General features: G+C 41.9%; 1 protein-coding gene and 1 long non-coding RNA gene across 2 annotated transcripts in view; one reads left to right on the top strand and one right to left on the bottom strand.

The window, feature by feature from the left end:
* The window catches only part of LOC118371710 (forkhead box protein O6-like), a 73646-nt gene extending 50867 nt beyond the window's left edge, over positions 1–22779 (bottom strand). The window contains exon 1 of the mRNA XM_052470148.1: positions 21522–22779. Coding sequence (XP_052326108.1) covers positions 21522–22037 — 516 coding nt within the window. The 5' untranslated portion in view covers positions 22038–22779. The remainder of the gene's footprint in view (positions 1–21521) is intronic.
* Positions 9293–10867, top strand: LOC127909338 (uncharacterized). Its single transcript, XR_008070871.1, has 3 exons — positions 9293–9368; positions 9601–9935; positions 10174–10867. It is a non-coding gene; the product is annotated as an uncharacterized LOC127909338 (long non-coding RNA).
* Positions 22780–23029: the final 250 nt, after the last annotated feature.

Genomic DNA, 23029 nt, shown 5'->3' with positions numbered 1-23029 from the left:
TCTAACTATATAGTCTATGGTTCTGTCCTCTATCTCACTACATACTCTATGGTTCTGTCCTCCATCTAACTATATAGTCTATGGTTCTGTCCTCTATCTCACTACATACTCTATGGTTCTGTCCTCCATCTAACTATATAGTCTATGGTTCTGTCCTCTATCTCACTACATACTCTATGGTTCTGTCCTCCATCTAACTATATAGTCTATGGTTCTGTCCTCCATCTCACTATATACTCTATGGTTCTGTCCTCCATCTAACTATATAGTCTATGGTTCTGTCCTCTATCTCACTACATACTCTATGGTTCTGTCCTCCATCTAACTATATACTCTATGGTTCTGTCCTCTATCTCACTACATACTCTATGGTTCTGTCCTCCATCTAACTATATAGTCTATGGTTCTGTCCTCTATCTCACTACATACTCTATGGTTCTGTCCTCCATCTAACTATATAGTCTATGGTTCTGTCCTCTATCTCACTACATACTCTATGGTTCTGTCCTCCATCTCACTATATAGTCTATGGTTCTGTCCTCCATCTCACTATATAGTCTATGGTTCTGTCCTCCATCTAACTATATAGTCTATGGTTCTGTCCTCCATCTCACTACATACTCTATGGTTCTGTCCTCCATCTAACTATATAGTCTATGGTTCTGTCCTCTATCTCACTACATACTCTATGGTTCTGTCCTCTATCTCACTACATACTCTATGGTTCTGTCCTCCATCTAACTATATAGTCTATGGTTCTGTCCTCTATCTCACTACATACTCTATGGTTCTGTCCTCTATCTCACTACATACTCTATGGTTCTGTCCTCTATCTCACTACATACTCTATGGTTCTGTCCTCTATCTCACTACATACTCTATGGTTCTGTCCTCCATCTAACTATATAGTCTATGGTTCTGTCCTCTATCTCACTACATACTCTATGGTTCTGTCCTCCATCTAACTATATAGTCTATGGTTCTGTCCTCTATCTCACTACATACTCTATGGTTCTGTCCTCTATCTCACTACATACTCTATGGTTCTGTCCTCTATCTCACTACATACTCTATGGTTCTGTCCTCTATCTCACTACATAGTCTATGGTTCTGTCCTCTATCTCTCATACTATATAGTCTATGGTTCTGTCCTCTATCTCACTACATACTCTATGGTTCTGTCCTCTATCTCACTATATAGTCTATGGTTCTGTCCTCTATCTCACTATATAGTCTATGGTTCTGTCCTCTATCTCACTACATACTCTATGGTTCTGTCCTCCATCTAACTATATAGTATATGGTTCTGTCCTCTATCTCACTACATACTCTATGGTTCTGTCCTCCATCTAACTATATAGTATATGGTTCTGTCCTCTATCTCACTACATACTCTATGGTTCTGTCCTCTATCTCACTACATACTCTATGGTTCTGTCCTCTATCTCACTACATACTCTATGGTTCTGTCCTCTATCTCACTACATACTCTATGGTTCTGTCCTCTATCTCACTATATACTCTATGGTTCTGTCCTCCATCTAACTACATACTCTATGATTCTGTCCTCCATCTAACTATATAGTCTATGGTTCTGTCCTCTATCTCACTACATACTCTATGGTTCTGTCCTCTATATAGTCTATCTAATCTCACTACATACTCTATGGTTCTGTCCTCTATCTCACTACATACTCTATGGTTCTGTCCTCCATCTCACTATATACTCTATGGTTCTGTCCTCTATCTCACTATATACTCTATGGTTCTGTCCTCCATCTAACTATATACTCTATGGTTCTGTCCTCTATCTCACTACATACTCTATGGTTCTGTCCTCTATCTCACTACATACTCTATGGTTCTGTCCTCTATCTCACTACATACTCTATGGTTCTGTCCTCCATCTCACTACATAGTCTATGGTTCTGTCCTCCATCTAACTATATAGTCTATGGTTCTCTCCTCCATTTAAGTGATAATTCCTGAGAAGCCGTTGCTTGGAGGATATATTGGCACGAGTAATGTTAGGCTGGAGACAAAGTCGATATAACCTCCAAACACCGGCTTCAAGGGCATTATCACTTTAATACAACGGGTTACTAACATATTACAATAACGATTAACATATTTTCATTAAAAACTTTATTTTTATTTATTTATTCATACTGTTTCATCCTTCCACAAAATATAGTCCCGACACAAATCTAGGGTTGCTACCCAAGCCGGCTGGTCGTTTGTTCTATCGGTTCGGTTGTCAGAAGCACAACCCAGTCATTCAGTCTGTTTGCTCTGTATCTCTGGACGCGACTCAGATGTTCTAAATGTTCCATTGCCATACTGGCTGGCAACGTTCTTATCCCTTGCTTGATAGCCAACTACGGCTAACTTACAGTCACATCAAACAGTGCAGCCAGAATAACTGCAAAGTAGCTGCATTTGCATTTGTTTAAGCTGCTTTCTAGTGACATTTATTTGGATACATCCATAACAATGAGCTAATGAGGCGCATAGAAAATGTGCTCTGTCATTAGGACATCGTTGTTCAGAGAGGAGCTATCCAACAACACAGCTGAAACAATCACTTCAAACTGAAGCTGGAAAGACTGCAAACTAGCTGCACTTTGCTTCGTTTTACCTGTTTTCAATTGACATTTCTTTGTATACTGTATATCATAAAAACTATGCCAGCCGATTCAGGTTTTCAACTGACTGAGAAACGCTGCCTGTCTGTCTGTCTCACCCCGACTCCCGACATGTTCATTACTATGGGACAGCTGGAGATCCAATTTGAATATCGAAACAATGTTGCAAATGTCAGAGAGAAAGTCAGCAAGTTTTATTTAAATCTCCATTGTTGAAAACTAAATGTTAGTCTAAAAGAAATGTGAGATTATGTCGTGATGGTTTTTATAGTGGAGATCAAGTTTATAAATTGCTTGGTTCGGCTGATGAGACAGTGGATTGCACAGTCAGATGGAACAGAGTAAATAGACATTTTAACGTCATAGATTTAGCTGGTGGTAACTTGTGGAATAGACACCGGCTGGAATGCATTCAGGATTAGACCCACCCATTATATAACTCATTATATGGTTCTGTCCTCCATCTCACTAAATAGTCTATGGTTCTGTCCTCCATCTCATTACATACTCTATGGTTCTGTCCTCCATTTCACTATATACTCTATGGTTCTGTCCTCCATCTCACTATATACTCTATGGTTCTGTCCTCCATCTCACTATATAGTCTATGGTTCTGTCCTCCATCTCACTATATAGTCTATGATTCTGTCCTCCATCTCACTATATACTCTATGGTTCTGTCCTCCATCTCACTATATAGTCTATGATTCTGTCCTCCATCTCACTATATAGTCTATGATTCTGTCCTCCATCTCACTATATACTCTATGGTTCTGTCCTCCATCTCACTATATAGTCTATGATTCTGTCCTCCATCTCACTATATACTCTATGGTTCTGTCCTCCATCTCACTATATACTCTATGGTTCTGTCCTCCATCTCACTATATAGTCTATGATTCTGTCCTCCATCTCACTATATAGTCTATGATTCTGTCCTCCATCTCACTATATAGTCTATGATTCTGTCCTCCATCTCACTATATAGTCTATGATTCTGTCCTCCATCTCACTATATACTCTATGGTTCTGTCCTCCATCTCACTATATACTCTATGGTTCTGTCCTCCATCTCACTATATACTCTATGGTTCTGTCCTCCATCTCACTATATACTCTATGGTTCTGTCCTCCATCTCACTATATACTCTATGGTTCTGTCCTCCATCTCACTATATACTCTATGGTTCTGTCCTCCATCTCACTATATACTCTATGATTCTGTCCTCCATCTCACTATATACTCTATGGTTCTGTCCTCCATTTCACTATATACTCTATGGTTCTGTCCTCCATCTCACTATATACTCTATGGTTCTGTCCTCCATTTCACTATATACTCTATGGTTCTGTCCTCCATCTCACTATATACTCTATGGTTCTGTCCTCCATTTCACTATATACTCTATGGTTCTGTCCTCCATCTCACTATATACTCTATGATTCTGTCCTCCATCTCACTATGTAATATAATAATGGTGCCGAAGGAGAGTTTTACGATCTCTTAACCTATTGTGTATGATTTTTTACATTATTTGTAACTTATTTGAACAGAATGTTTCTGCCACCGTGTCTTATTACCAAAAAGAGCTTCTTGATATCAGGGCAGCGATTACTCACCCTGTACTGGAGGAATTGTTGTTCTTCAACGAGTCGGAAGGGAAGGATTTACTCCAGACACCCGACAAGGCCCTTATCCCCGTCATTAGCAGGAGGAAAAGACAGAGGTATTGTGGATGACGGTCCATATGCCTTATAAGGATCCGTTGCAGAGAGGGTAATCTACCTTTACCATCAGTCCTATTAGCCAATTTACAATCAATCGATAATAAAATAGACAAACTACGAGCATATACATCCTACCAACGGGACATTAAAAACTGTAATATCTTATGTTTCACCGGATCGTGGATGAACGACGACATGATTAATATACAGCTGGCGGGTTTTAAGCTTTTTCGGCAGGATAGAACAACAGCCTCTGGTAAGAAACGGGGAGGCGGCCTATGCATATTTGTAAACAACAGCTGGTGCACAAAATCTAAGGAAGTCTCAAAGTTTTGCTCGCCTGAGGTAGAGTATCTCATGATTAGCTGTAGACCACACTATTTACCAAGAGAGTTTACATCCATATTTTTCATAGCTGTCTATATACCACCGTAGACCGATGCTGGCACTAAGACCACACTCAATGAGCTGTATACGGCCATAAGCAAACAGGAAAACGCTCATCCAGAGGCGGCGCTCCTAGTTGCCTGGGACTTTAATGCAGGGAAACTCAAATCAGTTATACCTCATTTCTAACAGAATGTTAAATGTGCAGCCAGAGGGAGAAAAAAACTTGAGACCACCTTTACTCCACACACAGAGACGCGCACAAAGCTCTTCCTCGCACTCCATTTGGCAAATCTGACCATAGTTCTATCATCCTAATTCCTGCTTACAAGTAAAAACTAAAGCAGGAAGTACCAGTGACTCGGTCAATAAGAAAGTGATCAGATGAAGCAGATGCTAAGCTACAGGACTGTGTTGCTAACACAGACTGGAATATGTTCCGGGATTCTTCCGATGGCATTGAGGAGTACACCACATCAGTCATCGGCTTTATCAATAAGTGCATCGATGACATCGTCCCCACAGTGACCATACATACATACCCCAACCAGAAGCCATGGATTACAGGAAACATGCGTACTGAACTAAAGGGTAGAGCTGCTGCTTTCAAGGAGCGGGACTAACCCGGAAGCTTATAAGAAATACCGCTATGCCCTCAGAATGCTACCTCTGACACCTATGTCAGAATGCTATTCACTGACTACAGCTCAGTGTTCATCACCACAGTGCCCACAAAGCTCATCACTAAGCTAAGGACCCTGGGACTAAACACCTCCCACTGCAACTGGATCCTGGACTTCCTACCATGCCGCCCCCAGGTGGTAAGGGTAGGGAACAACACATCCGCCACACTGATCGTCAACACGGGGGCCCGTCAGGGGTGCATGCTCAGTCCCCTCCTATACTCCCTGTTCACTCATGACTGCATGGTCAGGCACAACTCCAACACCATCATCAACTTTGCCGATGACACAACAGTGGAAGGCCTGATTACCGACAACGATGAGACAGCCAATGGGGAGGAGGTCAGAGACCTGGTCGTGTGGTGCCAAGACAACAACCTCTCCCTCAACGTGATCAAGACTAAGGAGATGATTGTGGGCTACATGAAAAGGAGGACAGATCATGTCCCCATTCTCATTGACGGGCCTGTAGTGGAGCAGGTTGAGAGCTTCAAGTTCTTTGGTGTTCACATCACCAACAAACTATCATGGTCCAAACACACTAAGACAGTTGTAAGACAACAAAGCCTATTCCCCCTCAGGAGACTGAAAATATTTGGCATGGGTCCTCAGATCCTCAAAAGGTTCTACAGCTGCACCATCGAGAGCATCTGACTGGTTGCATCACTGCCTGGTATGGCAACTGCTTGGCCTCCAACCGCAAGGCACTACAGAGGGTAGTGTGTACGGCCAGTACATCACTGGGGCCAAGTTTCCTGCCATCCAGGACCTCTTTAACAGGTGGTATCAGGGGAAAGCCCTAAAAATTGTCACAGACTCCAGCCACCCTAGTCATACTGTTCTTTCTGCTACCGCACGGCAAGCGGTACCGGAGCGCCAAGTCGAGGTCCAAAAGGCTTTATAGAAGCTTCTACCCCCATGCCATAAGATTCCTGAACAGCTAATCAAAGGGCTACCCAGACCCCTCTTTTACACTGGTGCTACTCTCTGTTTATAATCTATGCATAGTCACTTTAACTTTATAGTTTTGGCAAGTCAGTTAGGACATCTAATTTGTGCATTTCAAAAGCCATTTTTCAAAAAATTGTTTACAGACAGATTATTTCACTTATAATTCACTGTATCACAATTCCAGTGGGTCAGAAGTGTACATACACTAAGTTGACTGTGCCTTTAAACAGCTTGGAAAATTCCAGAAAATTATGTCATGGCTTTAGAAGCTTCTGATAGGATAATTGACATCATCTGAGTCAATTGGAGGTGTACCTGTGGATGTATTTCAAGGCCTACCTTCAAACTCAGTGCCTCTTTGCTTGACATCATGGGAAAATCAAAAGAAATCAGCCAAGATTTCAGCCAAAGACCTCCACAAATCTGGTTCATCCTTGGGAGCAATTTCCAAACACCTGAAGGTACCATGTTCATTTGTATAAACAATAGGGCGCAGGTATAAACACTGTGGGACCACGCAGCCGTTATAGAAGAAAGGAAAGAGAGCGTTCTGTCTCCTGGAGATTAATGTACTTTGTTGCGAAAAGTACAAATCAATCACAGAACAACAGCAAAGGACCTTGTGAAGATGCTGGAGAAAACAGGTACAAAATTATCGATATCCATAGTAAAACGAGTCCTTTGTCGACATAACCTGTAAGGCCACTCAGCAAGGAAGAAGCCACTGCTCTAAAACTGCCATAAAAAATCCAGACTACGGTTTGCAACTGCACATAAGGACAAAGATCGTACTTTTTGGAGAAATGTCCTCTGGTCTGATGAAACAAAAATAGAACTGTTTGGCCATAATGATCATTGTTATGTTTAGAGGAAAAAGGGGGAGGCTTGCCAGCCAAGGAACACCTTCCCAACCGTGAAGCACGGGGATGGCAGCATCATGTTGTGGGGGTGCTTTGCTGCAGGAGGGACTGGTGCACTTCACAAAATAGATGGCATCATGAGGGAGGAAAATTATGTGGATATATTGAAGCAACATCTCAAGACATCAGTCAGGATGTTAAAGCTTGGTCGCAAATGGGTCTTCCAAATGGACAATGACCCCAAGCATACTTCCAAAGTTGTGGCAAAATGGCTTAAGGACAACAAAGTCAAGGTATTGGAGTGGCCATCACAAAGCCCTGACCTCAATCCCATAGAAGATTTGTGTGCAGAACTGAAAAGGTGTGTGCGAGCAAGGAGGCCTACAAACCTGACTCAGTTACACCACCTCTGTCAGGACGAATGGCCAAAATTCACCCAACTTCGTGTGGGAAGGTTGTGGAAGGCTACCCGAAACGTTTGACCCAAGTTAAACAATTTAAAGGCAATGGAACCAAATACTAATTCAGTGTATGTAAACTTTTGACCCACTGGGAATGTGATGAAAAAAATAAAAGCTGAAATAAATCATTCACTCTACTATTATTCTGACATTTCACATTCTTAAAATAAAGTGGTGATCCTAACTGACCTAAGACAGGGAATATTTACTAGGATTAAATGTCAGGAATGGTGAAAAACTTCCGACTTCAACTGTACATGTACATATTACCCCAATTGCCTCAACTAACCGGTGCCCCCGCACATTGACTCTGTACCAGTACCCCCTGTATATAGCCTTGCTTGTTATTTTACTGCTACTGTTGAATCATTTTAACTTTTATTTTCTATTTTTTTACTTATGTATTTTTTTTCTTAACTTCTCAAAGCATTGTTGGTTATGGGCTTGTAAGTAAGTATTTCATGGCAAGGTCTACACTGTTGGTTATGGGCTTGTAAGTAAGTATTTCATGGTAAGGTCTACACTGTTGGTTATGGGCTTGTAAGTAAGTATTTCATGGTAAGGTCTACACTGTTGGTTATGGGCTTGTAAGTAAGTATTTCATGGTAAGGTCTACACTGTTGGTTAAGGGCTTGTAAGTAAGTATTTCATGGTAAGGTCTACACTGTTGGTTATGGGCTTGTAAGTAAGTATTTCATGGTAAGGTCTACACTGTTGGTTATGGGCTTGTAAGTAAGTATTTCATGGTAAGGTCTACACTGTTGGTTAAGGGCTTGTAAAGTAAGTATTTCATGGTAAGGTCTACACTGTTGGTTATGGGCTTGTAAGTAAGTATTTCATGGTAAGGTCTACACTGTTGGTTAAGGGCTTGTAAAGTAAGTATTTCATGGTAAGGTCTACACTGTTGGTTATGGGCTTGTAAGTAAGTATTTCATGGTAAGGTCTACACTGTTGGTTAAGGGCTTGTAAAGTAAGTATTTCATGGTAAGGTCTACACTGTTGGTTATGGGCTTGTAAGTAAGTATTTCATGGTAAGGTCTACACTGTTGGTTAAGGGCTTGTAAAGTAAGTATTTCATGGTAAGGTCTACACTGTTGGTTAAGGGCTTGTGAGTAAGTATTTCATGGTAAGGTCTACACTGTTGGTTATGGGCTTGTAAGTAAGTATTTCATGGTAAGGTCTACACTGTTGGTTAAGGGCTTGTAAAGTAAGTATTTCATGGTAAGGTCTACACTGTTGGTTATGGGCTTGTAAGTAAGTATTTCATGGTAAGGTCTACACTGTTGGTTATGGGCTTGTAAGTAAGTATTTCATGGTAAGGTCTACACTGTTGGTTAAGGGCTTGTAAAGTAAGTATTTCATGGTAAGGTCTACACTGTTGGTTATGGGCTTGTAAGTAAGTATTTCATGGTAAGGTCTACACTGTTGGTTATGGGCTTGTTAAGTAAGTATTTCATGGTAAGGTCTACACTGTTGGTTAAGGGCTTGTTAAGTAAGTATTTCATGGTAAGGTCTACACTGTTGGTTAAGGGCTTGTAAAGTAAGTATTTCATGGTAAGGTCTACACTGTTGGTTATGGGCTTGTAAGTAAGTATTTCATGGTAAGGTCTACACTGTTGGTTATGGGCTTGTAAGTAAGTATTTCATGGTAAGGTCTACACTGTTGGTTAAGGGCTTGTTAAGTAAGTATTTCATGGTAAGGTCTACACTGTTGGTTATGGGCTTGTAAGTAAGTATTTCATGGTAAGGTCTACACTGTTGGTTATGGGCTTGTAAGAAGTATTTCATGGTAAGGTCTACACTGTTGGTTATGGGCTTGTAAGTAAGTATTTCATGGTAAGGTCTACACTGGTTATGGGCTTGTAAGTAAGTATTTCATGGTAAGGTCTACACTGTTGGTTAAGGGCTTGTAAAGTAAGTATTTCATGGTAAGGTCTACACTGTTGGTTATGGGCTTGTAAGTAAGTATTTCATGGTAAGGTCTACACTGTTGGTTAAGGGCTTGTAAAGTAAGTATTTCATGGTAAGGTCTACACTGTTGGTTAAGGGCTTGTAAAGTAAGTATTTCATGGTAAGGTCTACACTGTTGGTTAAGGGCTTGTAAAGTAAGTATTTCATGGTAAGGTCTACACTGTTGGTTAAGGGCTTGTAAAGTAAGTATTTCATGGTAAGGTCTACACTGTTGGTTAAGGGCTTGTAAAGTAAGTATTTCATGGTAAGGTCTACACTGTTGGTTATGGGCTTGTAAGTAAGTATTTCATGGTAAGGTCTACACTGTTGGTTAAGGGCTTGTTAAGTAAGTATTTCATGGTAAGGTCTACACTGTTGGTTAAGGGCTTGTAAAGTAAGTATTTCATGGTAAGGTCTACACTGTTGGTTAAGGGCTTGTAAAGTAAGTATTTCATGGTAAGGTCTACACTGTTGGTTATGGGCTTGTAAGTAAGTATTTCATGGTAAGGTCTACACTGTTGGTTAAGGGCTTGTAAAGTAAGTATTTCATGGTAAGGTCTACACTGTTGGTTAAGGGCTTGTAAAGTAAGTATTTCATGGTAAGGTCTACACTGTTGGTTAAGGGCTTGTAAAGTAAGTATTTCATGGTAAGGTCTACACTGTTGGTTAAGGGCTTGTAAAGTAAGTATTTCATGGTAAGGTCTACACTGTTGGTTAAGGGCTTGTAAAGTAAGTATTTCATGGTAAGGTCTACACTGTTGGTTAAGGGCTTGTAAAGTAAGTATTTCATGGTAAGGTCTACACTGTTGGTTAAGGGCTTGTAAAGTAAGTATTTCATGGTAAGGTCTACACTGTTGGTTAAGGGCTTGTAAGTAAGCATTTCACCATAAGGTCTATGTTGTATTCGACGCATGTGACAAATACAATTTGATTTGATACTATATACTCTAATTATTCCTCTTCACAACTTAAAATATAAATGAAAAAATGCTTTTAATTAGTTTTTCATATCTTGCCACCATCATACTAGAATAGGCTTTTCCTCTTTCTCCCATTCCTCTTTTAATGTTACTCTCCTCCTCCTCGGCGTCCTAGCTCCCTCCTTTACATTTTTCCATTCTCTCATTCCATCCCTTTGTCGTTGTAACTCATCTTTTAGTGTGTCGTCTTATGGTGGACACCTTCCACTCAGCAACACCATTAAAGAGAGAGATGAATGCGTCCATTAAATCCACAGTTCGACCACCACGGCCGTCATCAAAGACTAACGGTATCAAGGATTTAATGAAGTCAGACTTAAGATGGGCTCATAAATCAGTCAGAAACAGTCTATCACATTGGAGGAGAGGTGGAGACAAGGAGAAGAAGACAGATAAGAGAAACAGAGAAGAGAGATGAGTGGAGGGAGATAGAGGAGATATGTAGATTAGAATGCATCTTTATGGGCTTGTTTCACAGACATACAGGTTTATATAACCATATTTCTACTTTGTATTAATGAGCAATTTAGTGAGGGAACTGGGAAACTGACATTCTAACTTATTTGCAGAGCCTTCCGGCTACAGAAGTAGAGTGAGAAGGGGCAGTCCAGAAAGAGAGAGAGAGAAAGAGAGAGGGAGAGAGGGAAAGAGAGAGTGAGAGAGACAAAGGAAGACAGATAGAGGAGAGAGAGGGGGGAGATTGAGTGAGAGAGAATGGGAGCAAAAAAGAGAGGGGGGGCGAGAGAGACAGAGGGAGAAAGACCAAGAGAGTCTGGGTTCATTCAAGGCTATCAGTCGTGTTTCCCCGGCCGTCAGCCGTCACGTGCAGAATGATAAACACTCTGAGAGCTATGAATCCTGACCTATTTTACTCAAACTGACACAAAAATCCACTTTGAGCGGCTGTCTTGCGCTCATAACCTCTGTCTGCAATGTGCCCCATGACTTTTCAGCCTCAGAAAGAACACACTTATTCAAAACTCTACATGCAGTGTCTTAATATATTCATTTTGATATGAATTCATTAATTGTTATTAATGTTAATCTGTTCAGCCAAACCGAAAACTATTAAATGATAAATGAGAGATAGCGCCTTGAATGACTTAATTTGCATGAATTTGTGGTGGATTCAACAATCATCCAAAATGTAAATGATGAATATTCATATGTTAAATACTGTACATAATATTATACATAGTTTATTTAATTGTGTAACAATTGTGTAAGATGGGTATGTTGGTTTGTTTTAATAGGGTTGGTAAGTCGTGACTAGGTATTATTAGATATTTGGCAGTCTTCATCACAACAAGTATGTATGCAAACATGCTAACATGGGTCTTTCATTCCGATCTGCAGTGATCAGCAAGGTGAGTCTGATGTACCAACTGCATACAGTAGCTCAGGCTAAGCTAGGTGGAGATATATGCCCTGTCCTCACCTGTCATCATGTTAGCATGGTACTACATTGTAAAGTGTGTACCGCATGTATTTGGCTATACATGTATATATTTTAATTTTGTCAAATACATTCAACAAATGTAATCATGGTGACATCGGCTGGGTTCAAACCAATTTATATATATTTAACACAAGCACATCATTTATTTAAAAACAATTCAAATCATTGAGTTTTTTAAAATCCCGTCACTGCTAATCAAAGTGGAATTAAAACCCTGGAATGAGTCAATGAGAGGATGAACAGTAGACTCTGACAACAACAGTGAGTATCCTGACTGATGCAGAACATCACTTGAACACGAGGATACTTCATTGAGAATAATTAGCATGATGAGTGACTGATAATGGCATAAAAGAGTTGAGTGTTCTGGTAATGAGGTCCGTTTTTCTTCTCGACAATCCCACCATTATTTTGCTCTCACAACATTGTATTTGTCATCCAGTCAACAGAGCGTTGAATAAAATGCGTTGTGATTCCTCTATTCTGACCACAGTATCTGCTTCCAGAGACCCTGTTCACACTAGGGCCAAACCAGAGACCCTGTTCACACTAGGGCCAAACCAGAGACCCTGTTCACACTAGGGCCAAACCAGAGACCCTGTTCACACTAGGGCCAAACCAGAGACCCTGTTCACACTAGGGCCAAACCAGAGACCCTGTTCACACTAGGGCCAAACCAGAGACCCTGTTCACACTAGGGCCAAACCAGAGACCCTGTTCACACTAGGGCCAAACCAGAGACCCTGTTCACACTAGGGCCAAACCAGAGACCCTGTTCACACTAGGGCCAAAACAGATGCACAACCCATTAGAAGTTCTAAATCATGTGACTGGGTAGGGAGCAGGTAAAGAGCCGTTAGAGAGGAGGAAGAAATGGCTCCTAACGTGAACAGGGTCAGAGAGGTCAAACCGCTCCTTGGTCAGTTAAATGGTTCGTACGGTACGGTGGCCCCAGGGCAGAGGTTTAATACCCAGAAGGTACTGTAGTAGCTAGAGAGAATGCCTCTGTGCAGTCCAGCTGCAACATCCAGGAGCGCTAAGCCCTCCAACCTCTCTCTAGCTAACAGCATTAATCACACAAATACAAGTGCACACACACACAGACACACACAGTGTTGCTGTCCTCTACTGCTTCCCTCCCATCAGTCTTAGTTAGCCAGGCACTCCGAAGGGAGAAAGCCCTCATGAAGATCTGATTAACAATGTAAGTACCTATAAGCACATGCCTCAGCCTTGCAGTCGATATGCTCTAATACCCACAGGCTTTCTAGTGGGACTTCATCTACCACATCGGGAATAGGTTGTTCACCTGCTAACACTAAGATTAGTCTCCTCTCAAATACCTGAATCTGCTCTGCTGTGATGAGGGGAGGGTTTAGAGAGATAGATTGAGATGTATGGAGGAAGTTGTTGATTTACACTTACATGCATTCACAGAAACACATAAGCAAGTCCTGAAACACACTTGAAACACACCACAGTGCAAAACAATTAGCGAAACAGACTCTTTTCGAAACAGTAACAGAATGAAGGAGTTCTCCAATTGTCCGTGATGCAGGTTTGACTGGCCTACCATTCTCACCAACCCAGATCAGTGATACACGGCACTGGAACAACGAAATGTTGGTAAACTAGCTTTTACTGTTTAAAGAAATTGTCAAAGAAATTGGTGTTTTTTCCTAACTGAATCATGGAATGGGGTTGTTCAATGGCAAACATGTATTGTGTTTAAAATCTATTACTTGATGGTTTCATTTCAGAGAGACAAATAATCCAGTTTGTTTTGCAAAAATGCTACATATCCACCTCACTCAGATAAATAAGTAGGACCGCAAGGTTTAACACACTCAAATGTCACAAATTACTACATTTCTACTAAAGAACCGTACAAATTATACATTTGTGACCTCAATATATAAAAATAAATGAATGTAAAAAATACAGTAATATGAGATCTGTTTGTAAAACATGAACATTTGACATTTTAGGCATTTAACCGATGTTCTTATCCAGGGCCACATACAATTAGTGCCTTCATTTTCAGATAGCGAGGTGAGACAAACACATATCACAGTCCAATATACAGGATACGAAAATTCCATTCCAGCTAACCAATGGATATACACTGAGTGTACAAAACATTAAAAACACCTGCTCTTTCCATGACAGACTGACCAGGTGAATCCGGGTGAACGCTATGATCCCTTATTGATGTCACCTGTTAAATCTACTTCAATCAGTGTAGACGAAGGGGAGGAGACGGGTTAAAGAAGGATTTTTAAGCCTTGAGACAATTGAGACATGGATTGTGTATATGTGCCATTCAACAGGGGAATGGGCTAGAGAAAAGATTGAAGTGCCTTTGAGTGGGGTATAGTAATAGGTGTCAGGCACACCGGTTTGAGTGTGTCAAGAACTGCAACGCTGCTGGGTTTTTCACGCTCAACAGTTTCCCGTGTGTATCAAGAATGGTCCACCACCCAAAGGACATCCAGCCAACTTGACGACTTGACACAACTGTGGGAAGCAAGAGTCAACATGGGCCAGCATCTCTGTGGAACGCTTTCGACACCTTATAGAATCCATGCCCCCACAAATTGAGGCTATTCTGAGGGCAAAAGGGGTGTAACTCAATATTAGGTAGGTGTTCGTAATGTTTTGTACACTTAGTGTATGGTGTTTTGCAAAAAAAATCAATGAATGAAAAAATGTACAACATTAATATTTTACACACACATGAAGGTACCCATAAGCAATCATTTCTGAGGAAAAAACAACTGTACCCTGAGAGAACATCATGTAGAGGCAGACTGTGTGTGTGTGTGCTGCATGGACCCAGCACATTTTACGACACACAGACACCCTGCGTGTTTGTGTGTGTGCGTGCATGCGTGTGTACGTGCGTGCGTGTGTGCGTGCATGCGTGCGTGCGTGCGTGCGTGCGTGCGTGCGTGCATGGAGTTTCCGTTCCATGGTTCCGTGGCTTGCTGAACATCCTCTTCGTGGCACCCAGCATCTTATTCAATCTGAGTCGAGTGAGATCGCTGAGATAACCGAGCGCACAAACAAGTTCTATACAGAGGACTCATTGTTGAGCAGTGATATTTAGTCTGAAGTTAAACTACTAAAACCAGTTAGAAAGTGATTAAATAAATTGTATCTCTGAACTATTTTTCTTCAATGTGAGTATCAAAATATTGGTTGGTTTTGTGGTCTCAAACCAGTAAGCTTATCATCATTCTTCATCACGAATATGGGCAAAATGTAATTATTTACAATGAAAAATGTGGGAATGTTGTTCCCTTGTCATATAACTTGTCATATTTACTATCAATATAGCATTAAAATAGTTTTACAGATTGCATTATGGCAAAAAAAAATGTTTGATGCAAATATTGGGTTGTGGCTGAGACAACCTGGTTACATTTGGGTCCCGAGGCAAAACCAGTTGAGAACCAATGTTGTAGAGAACTGTTGACCTGAACTAACCTCCAGACTGATACCTTCTGGCTCAGTTGGTAAGGGCGTGGTGCTAACAATGTCAAGGTTGTGGGTTCAATTCCTGCGGGGATCACAGCCAAGTTCAAATTTATATACAGCCAAGTTCAAATTTCAGGTTTCAGGTTTATTTGCCAAATATTGAGTTCTCAATCAATCAATAGTCTCTGGAAATCAATCATTCCATCTCTAAAGGCTCAAAGAGTTCAGAAATAAACTCCCAACTGTTCTTCTTCTTCTATCCAACTCCAACTGTTCTTCTTCCTCTATCCAACTCTGACTGTTCTTCTTCCTCTATCCAACTCCGACTGTTCTTCTTCCTCTATCCAACTCCGACTGTTCTTCTTCCTCTATCCAACTCCGACTGTTCTTCTTCCTCTATCCAACTCCGACTGTTCTTCTTCCTCTATCCAACTCCAACTGTTCTTCTTCCTCTATCCAACTCCAACTGTTCTTCTTCCTCTATCCAACTCCAACTGTTCTTCTTCCTCTAGCCAACTCCAACTGTTCTTCTTCCTCTATCCAACTCCGACTGTTCTTCTTCCTCTATCCAACTCCAACTGTTCTTCTTCCTCTATCCAACTCCAACTGTTCTTCTTCCTCTATCCAACTCCAACTGTCCTGAAGCTTTTAGTTCAACTCTTAATCAACTGAGGGGACACAGGGATCATCTGGATCAAATCCTATACTGTCTACGACTAGTGGCAATCCACACACAAGCATGCACACACACGCACGCACAGGGACACACACACACGCACGCACAGGGACACACACAAACACACGCCTACACACACATATGCAAGCACATACAAACACACACATACACACACCATCACCCTTTCCAACACTTCTCTCCCCTCCTCTTTTTTCCCTCCATTCAAAAGACTGATGAAATGGTGCTTTACTGTAGGATAGACCTCTAGAGTCCCGCTCTTAGACAACAACCCCCCACCTCTCCTCCCTCCATCTATCTCTCCATTCATCCCTCCATCCCCCGCCGTGGACTCTGTGCCAAGCCCGCCAACTCGAGAGCACTCTCTCCCTTTGCTGTGCCTTTGTGATAATCACAATAACAGAGTAGCCATGCAGAGGGCTTTCTGTTGAGCCCACGCCAACCAGCCTGGCTGGCACAGCACAGGGAACCTCTTGAATGCCTCATTCACACTGCCTAACCCATAAGATCAACACTGTAATGTGCTGGCTGTGATATTTTCTTTTTCACATTGTCCTTTTTACAACATGGTTCCAGCCACTATGGTTGATGTGTAACCAGGCCATTACAGCTTGGTTTGACTTGGCACGGTTAGCCCCTATAGTGTGAATCAGCCTTAAGCCTGTACCGTAGGTTTCACCATCTCTCTAGCTAGCTAACCACAAATACTCTGCCTCTCCTTGACACTGTTCTGCTAGGGGCTAGAGCATCATAGTCATGTGTTAAGTCTTCTAACGATCAATGTGTTCAGCAGCTGGGACTGGGACTGGGGCCACCACCACTTTCTCTTCCACTCTGAAGATTCCTCTCTCTGTATCTCTCTCTCCATCTCCGTGTGTGTCTCTCTCTCCCTCTCTGTTTCCTGCTTAGAATGGCAGCAGAGCTGAGCCATTTGCCCCTGTGTTTGCTCTGTGTACCTTTCAACATGTCAAAAGTAACTAAGTCATCACTTCAGAAGAGAACATTAGATTTCTGCCTGGCTGGCAGTGTCTGTGTTGCCTGCCTCATCAGACAATTGTCGGCTTGCACACACACACACACAGACACACACACACACACACACAGACACACAGACACACACACACACACACACACACACACACACACACACACACACACACACACACACACACACACACACACAGGCCCACTTTCTGTATGAAACCAGTGTCAAGTACATAACAATATAGTATACAGTACACCAGCAGGTCCCCCTCACAGGAATGTAACTGATAAACCGCCACACACAGCCACCCAGAAGGGGTTCAACCTCCTACACTCCTAGAAAAAAACTGTGCTCTCTAGAACCTAAAAGGGTTCTTCGGCTGTCCCAATATGAGAACCCTTTGAAGAACCTTTTTTTGGGGTTGTTTTGTTTCCAGATAGAACTGCTTTGGGTTCCATGTACAACCCTTTCCACAGAAGGTTCTGTCTTGAACCAAAAAGGGTTATTCTATGGGAACAGCCAAAGAATCCTTTTGGAACACACTCATAGGCCAGTATGGGTATAAGGTACATGTATATAACACCTCACCTGAAACTACTCCATTTCAAATATTTTTTCAAAAGAAACATTGAACATCTCCAAGACAAAATGCTAGTGTAAAATCAGGTGAGCTAGTTATACTCTTTTGGCCATTGTCTAGTGTTTTGTGGTGGAAAACTACAAGGGTAGAGTATAACATGTCTTGACAGGCTAGAAAAAGCTTTTCTTTTTTATTTGACAAGCTGGCATTCAATTGCCCCTCCCTGTTGCACACAACAAGATTCCATTCCCCCTGTCACAAGGGTCTTCATGGCTGATTTAAGATGGAATCGTCAACCCTGTTACTTTATTTGGCACTTAATAGGCATTTACTATAGTAATTATTTGATTTAACCTCTTGAGATTGGAAAACATGAACATGTCCTCTTCATGACAGAATGTTAAAATTAGGTGAAATCAAACATTTTTTGGACCAAACTACACTTCTCAAAAGGCACTGAATTGGTGGAACGACCCAGTTCACAACAGCTATTAAAGACTGCTTTTAATAACCGTCAGCTGACACTGTATTTGATTTGATCATCCCCCCACAACTTACTGATGTGGATGTGTGTGTGTGTGTGTGTGTGTGTGTGTGTGTGTGTGTGTGTGTGTGTGTGTGTGTGTGTGTGTGTGTGTGTGTGTGTGTGTGTGTGTGTGTGTGTGTGTGTGTGTGTATTTGCGTGCGTGCGTGCGTGCGTGCGTGTGTGTGTATTCACATGTAAGGGGAGAGGGGATGTACATGTGTGTGTTGTTCGGTGGTTAAAATGTTATTAAACCCTTTGCCCACTGTTACAGCACAATATGTGTGTGCCTGTTTTTAACACTGTTATTATGATTGATTATGATTGAATCGAGTTGTTTTCACCCTCTCAGCCTATCAGATCGCTGCCAAACCAGCCAATCAAAGCCCTCGTTACACACAAATCCCTGTGGCAGAATCTGAGCTGGCATACAGTTAGGCATCCCTGGGAAGCAAGCACACACACACACACACAGGGACTGGAGAACTAAGCACCTTAAATCCAATTTAAAACCTAACCATAAAGAATGGAGTACTCCTGTCCCCTGCACTTACTTAGACCTAAATGAAATGTGGATTTCATTGAGATTAATTATTTCTCTTAACACTGCTTTCTTTCTCAGAATGTTATGAGTGTTGTATATTGTGTGAGAGAATCAGGATTCCAGGTAAGGGATATTTAAGAGAATGTGTGTGTGTGTGTGTGTGTGTGTGTGTGTGTGTGTGTGTGTGTGTGTGTGTGTGTGTGTGTGTGTGTGTGTGTGTGTGTGTGTGTGTGTGTGTGTGTGTGTGTGTGTGTGTGTGTGTGTGTGTGTGTGTGTGTGTGTGTGTGTGTGTTTACCACAAAACTGTAACAAAGTGACAGGAAGATGAAGGGTGTATTAAACAATGCATCCTCTGTGTATGACTCAAAACAAGCCCTAAAGAAACCCAGAGCTAAACTATACGACCTAAGGTCTAAGGCCCTGATCAAATGGGTGAGTGCAATCTGTATAGAATTGATCCTCTTGTTAATTAAACCTTTGGAAAAAATGATCAAATATTCAAATCTGTCTTTCAACCATTAGATGGTAGTAGGGCTTGGAGAGGTAAGACGAGGCCTATATGATTTGAACAAATAGGTCCTATAGAACAAAGAATCCTCTCCCCAACAACTGTGTCAATATAATCCTCACACAAAATGTGCAGTAAACTAAAGTAGATTACACAAACACTCCTCTATTAGATTAAACCCATATGAATTAGAATTTAAAGGATCATCTCTATTTTCGTGGTGACTTGATGTCATCATCTCCCGTTATTGTGCCTTTTTTCTAACAGTTAAAAAAGCATCAAATCTTACAACTCGCGTAATGAAACAAGGTTGAGTTCGAACTGAACATGTTGTTACTCAGTCACTTCTACAATCAGATATTCTCCTTGTAATAAAACCATGACACGGATGCCTCACAGCACAGCTCGCAGACAATATTTTCCTCCATAGCACAACAAGACGTTTATATTGGTACTGATTATCTCTGCTCTATATAGCCTATAGGCTGTAAACCCAAACAGGATGAACCCAGTAACCCTCTCCGCCTCCCTTTCAGACTCAACTCACCGCCCCTTTCTACACACCACGTTTACATGCACACCAATATCCCGTTATTGTTCGGGATACTCAAGTATTCTGTTTTGAATTGACGCATATAAACATCATATCCCGTTTACAATAACCTTAAAAAGCTTGAATCCCGGTTACGAGAAACGAGAAACCCGGATAAAATGCCTGGGATATGCTGATGTTAAATGGGATTATGTGGCATGTAAACATTTTATCCTGTTTACTGTTGTTTTTCGTGGTCTGCGCAGGCTCCGTTTCGCATACCATCGAAATGGGAAAGGGGGATACCTCGTCAGTTGTTCAACTGAAATGTGTCTTCCACATTTAACCCAACCCCTCTGAATCAGAGAGGTGCGGGGGGCTGCCTTAATCCACATCCACGTCTTCGGCGCCCGGGGAACTGTGGGTTAACTGCCTTGCTCAGGGGCAGAATGACAGATTTTTACCTTGGGTGTTATGTGATGTTGTCATCTGATTGTCAAACAAATCCCTTCAAGAAGTAGGCTACTTGCACAGTTCGATTCACCAAAATTCCACAATCATTTATTTTGCTGATACTCTGTACTGGTCCGTATAGCCTACTGGTTACATTCACCCCTAAAATATACAACGTTCTGCTTATAATATCCGAAATTTGGTAAACCCTATTCTAATTTCCGACATTTGGTAGGCCATTTGTTTGACAACTGTAGTTAGACAGGCCTACATGCAGCTTCTCTTCTGTCATAACTTGTTGACCCAGAAGACTAAACAAAGTATTTCACTAGAATGTCTTACATCGACAGAAAGAATGCATAAGTAATTTCGTTAACACCGGTAAATTTGTATGTTTCGTTTAGGGACCGGAGAGAAAACGTAATAACTCCAAAACTGTGTAAAGATTGGTATTGTGCAAAATGTCCAAATGTGATCAGTTTGACAGGTTTTATGGAAATGAAAAGTTGAGAAAAAGATCCGTGTCAAACACAGTACATTCGCATTTTCTCAAGATTTGCTGAAAGAAATAACTCATATTTCTCCACTCCTGTGCCCAAGACAAAATGTAAATGTGTTGTATAATTTTACAGCAAAAAATGCATAATTCTGCAGGAGTTGGCCTACAGTTGGTGTCTATATTTCAGTTACTATTCCATTTAACCCACATGAACTGGATAAATTGAACCTTGTGAGCGGGATATCAAAGGTAACCCGTTTATCCCGAATAAGACCTTAAGATATATGAGCAACTATCCGGAATTCTGTGTGCATGTAAACGTGGTCATGACTGACTGCACCGTGGAGATTACAGTGGGAAATGTGGGGAAATGCGAAAGCCTGAACTCGTTAGAAACAATATTTTACTTTAACCATCAGTTGAGAGACATCAATTATTATGGCTGGAGTCTGAACAGCCGCCTGTAGTTAAGATACAAAACCCAAACGAAATGATCAAAGGCTAAAATGTATTTTATGGAAAGACAGTGGCATAGGCCTGTAGGCTACCCCCTATCAACACACACACCATCAACATATAGAGACTAATTATTATGAATGTCAATAGGCTGTTACTGTACCTTCCATCCAGCTGAACTATTGCTGTCGCCTTTATCCTTGAAATAAGGGACAAAGCGCACCATCCAATCGTAAACCTGCGACAGAGTGAGTCTCTTCTCCGGGACACTCTCAATGGCACGCGTGATGAGGTCCGCGTACGACTGGTTTCCCCACGCGTTCCTCCGGGACGACTTGGCTTTGCGCAGCTGGCCAGCCACGTCGAGGGAAGCCCCCGACATGCATGTAGGTGCGCCGGGTGCGATAGGGACCGGGGCGCCGGATGGATGTTTGAGCTCTACGGGTGCGCCACCTCTTCCCTCGGCTGCTCCGCCGCGGCATGTCGGCACGTTGTACTGAAGCTGCTCCAGTTTGATAGATGCCAGGGGCAGACCTCGATTTGCTTCATCCACTCCCCGTGGGAAATCCTCAGGACACGGCGGCAGCGGCCAGCATGACCGAGGCCGGCCCTCCAGCTCGTATTCATGATTGATTCCAACCTGATGCGCGTCCATGCCGTTCTTCTCCATCATCAGCATCTATCCGTCTGGATTAATGCCGGAGAGGCAAGGTCACAGAGAAATAAACAAACCACTCTAATCCTCCAAATGCCGTTGGAATGGTTCAAATAGCCCAAACGTGCCTTCTTGCCTACAAGCAACTGCTACTGTCTGATACAAACATCTGATAAAACAATATGAAAAAGCCAGGAGAGGCGTGGAGTGGGATCATTCTGGAAGAGCATGTATTCTCTATGCAGTATCAGAACAGACCATAAACAACATGTATCCAGCGCGCAGCACAATAAATAAACTTGGTCACGGTGATGGTTAAAAATCCATTCTCAAACTCATGTATAGATTCAGCAACACAGACTTGATGAATTGTGACTAGCCTAATGTCCCTTTGAAAACGGTCTACTGCAGCAACAGTTGATTCCCTTGTCCAACGGCTATACTGGCTGGCAGGCTTTGACGATATATTCGATCAAACTCCAGGATTAAAGCCAAAAAAAATGTGACTGTCTCTCACGAAGTTTCCACACGCTTACTGTTTCTGTCGTCTGGAATCTCCTCTCCGTCTCCTCTGCAGATTGGTGACCGGCTTTCACTCACACGCAAGCGCTCACGCGAAAACAGAACACGCACTCATTGCTGATAGTAACACACTGGCTGACTGTGCGAACTGCGCGCAATTTACTCCTCTTAAAAATAGGCTCACTCTATGAATCATTTATAAACCCGCAGAATTCCAGACGAAAAAAGCCTCGCAGGCGGCTCGTGGAGCATGCTCTGTTTGTGTCTTCCTTCTCTCACGCCACGAAGACGCCCTGTCATAAATGCATTACATGTCTTTAATAACCTCCCTTATTTCGTAAGATTTTTTTATTATTACCATATCATATTCCTTCCACATTGGTACACCGGTGTGTATCAGTCAGTGAGGTTTGAGCATCAAGCGACTAAATTGTAGCGTTGAAGAAGTGCCTCTTACACACACTTAGACAAGGCTTGGAACAAGGTACTCCCTG

The sequence above is a fragment of the Oncorhynchus keta genome, chromosome 19 (genome assembly GCF_023373465.1).
Source record: "Oncorhynchus keta strain PuntledgeMale-10-30-2019 chromosome 19, Oket_V2, whole genome shotgun sequence".
NCBI classification, from domain to species: Eukaryota; Metazoa; Chordata; class Actinopteri; order Salmoniformes; family Salmonidae; genus Oncorhynchus; species Oncorhynchus keta.
This window is presented reverse-complemented; position numbering and strand designations above follow the sequence as displayed.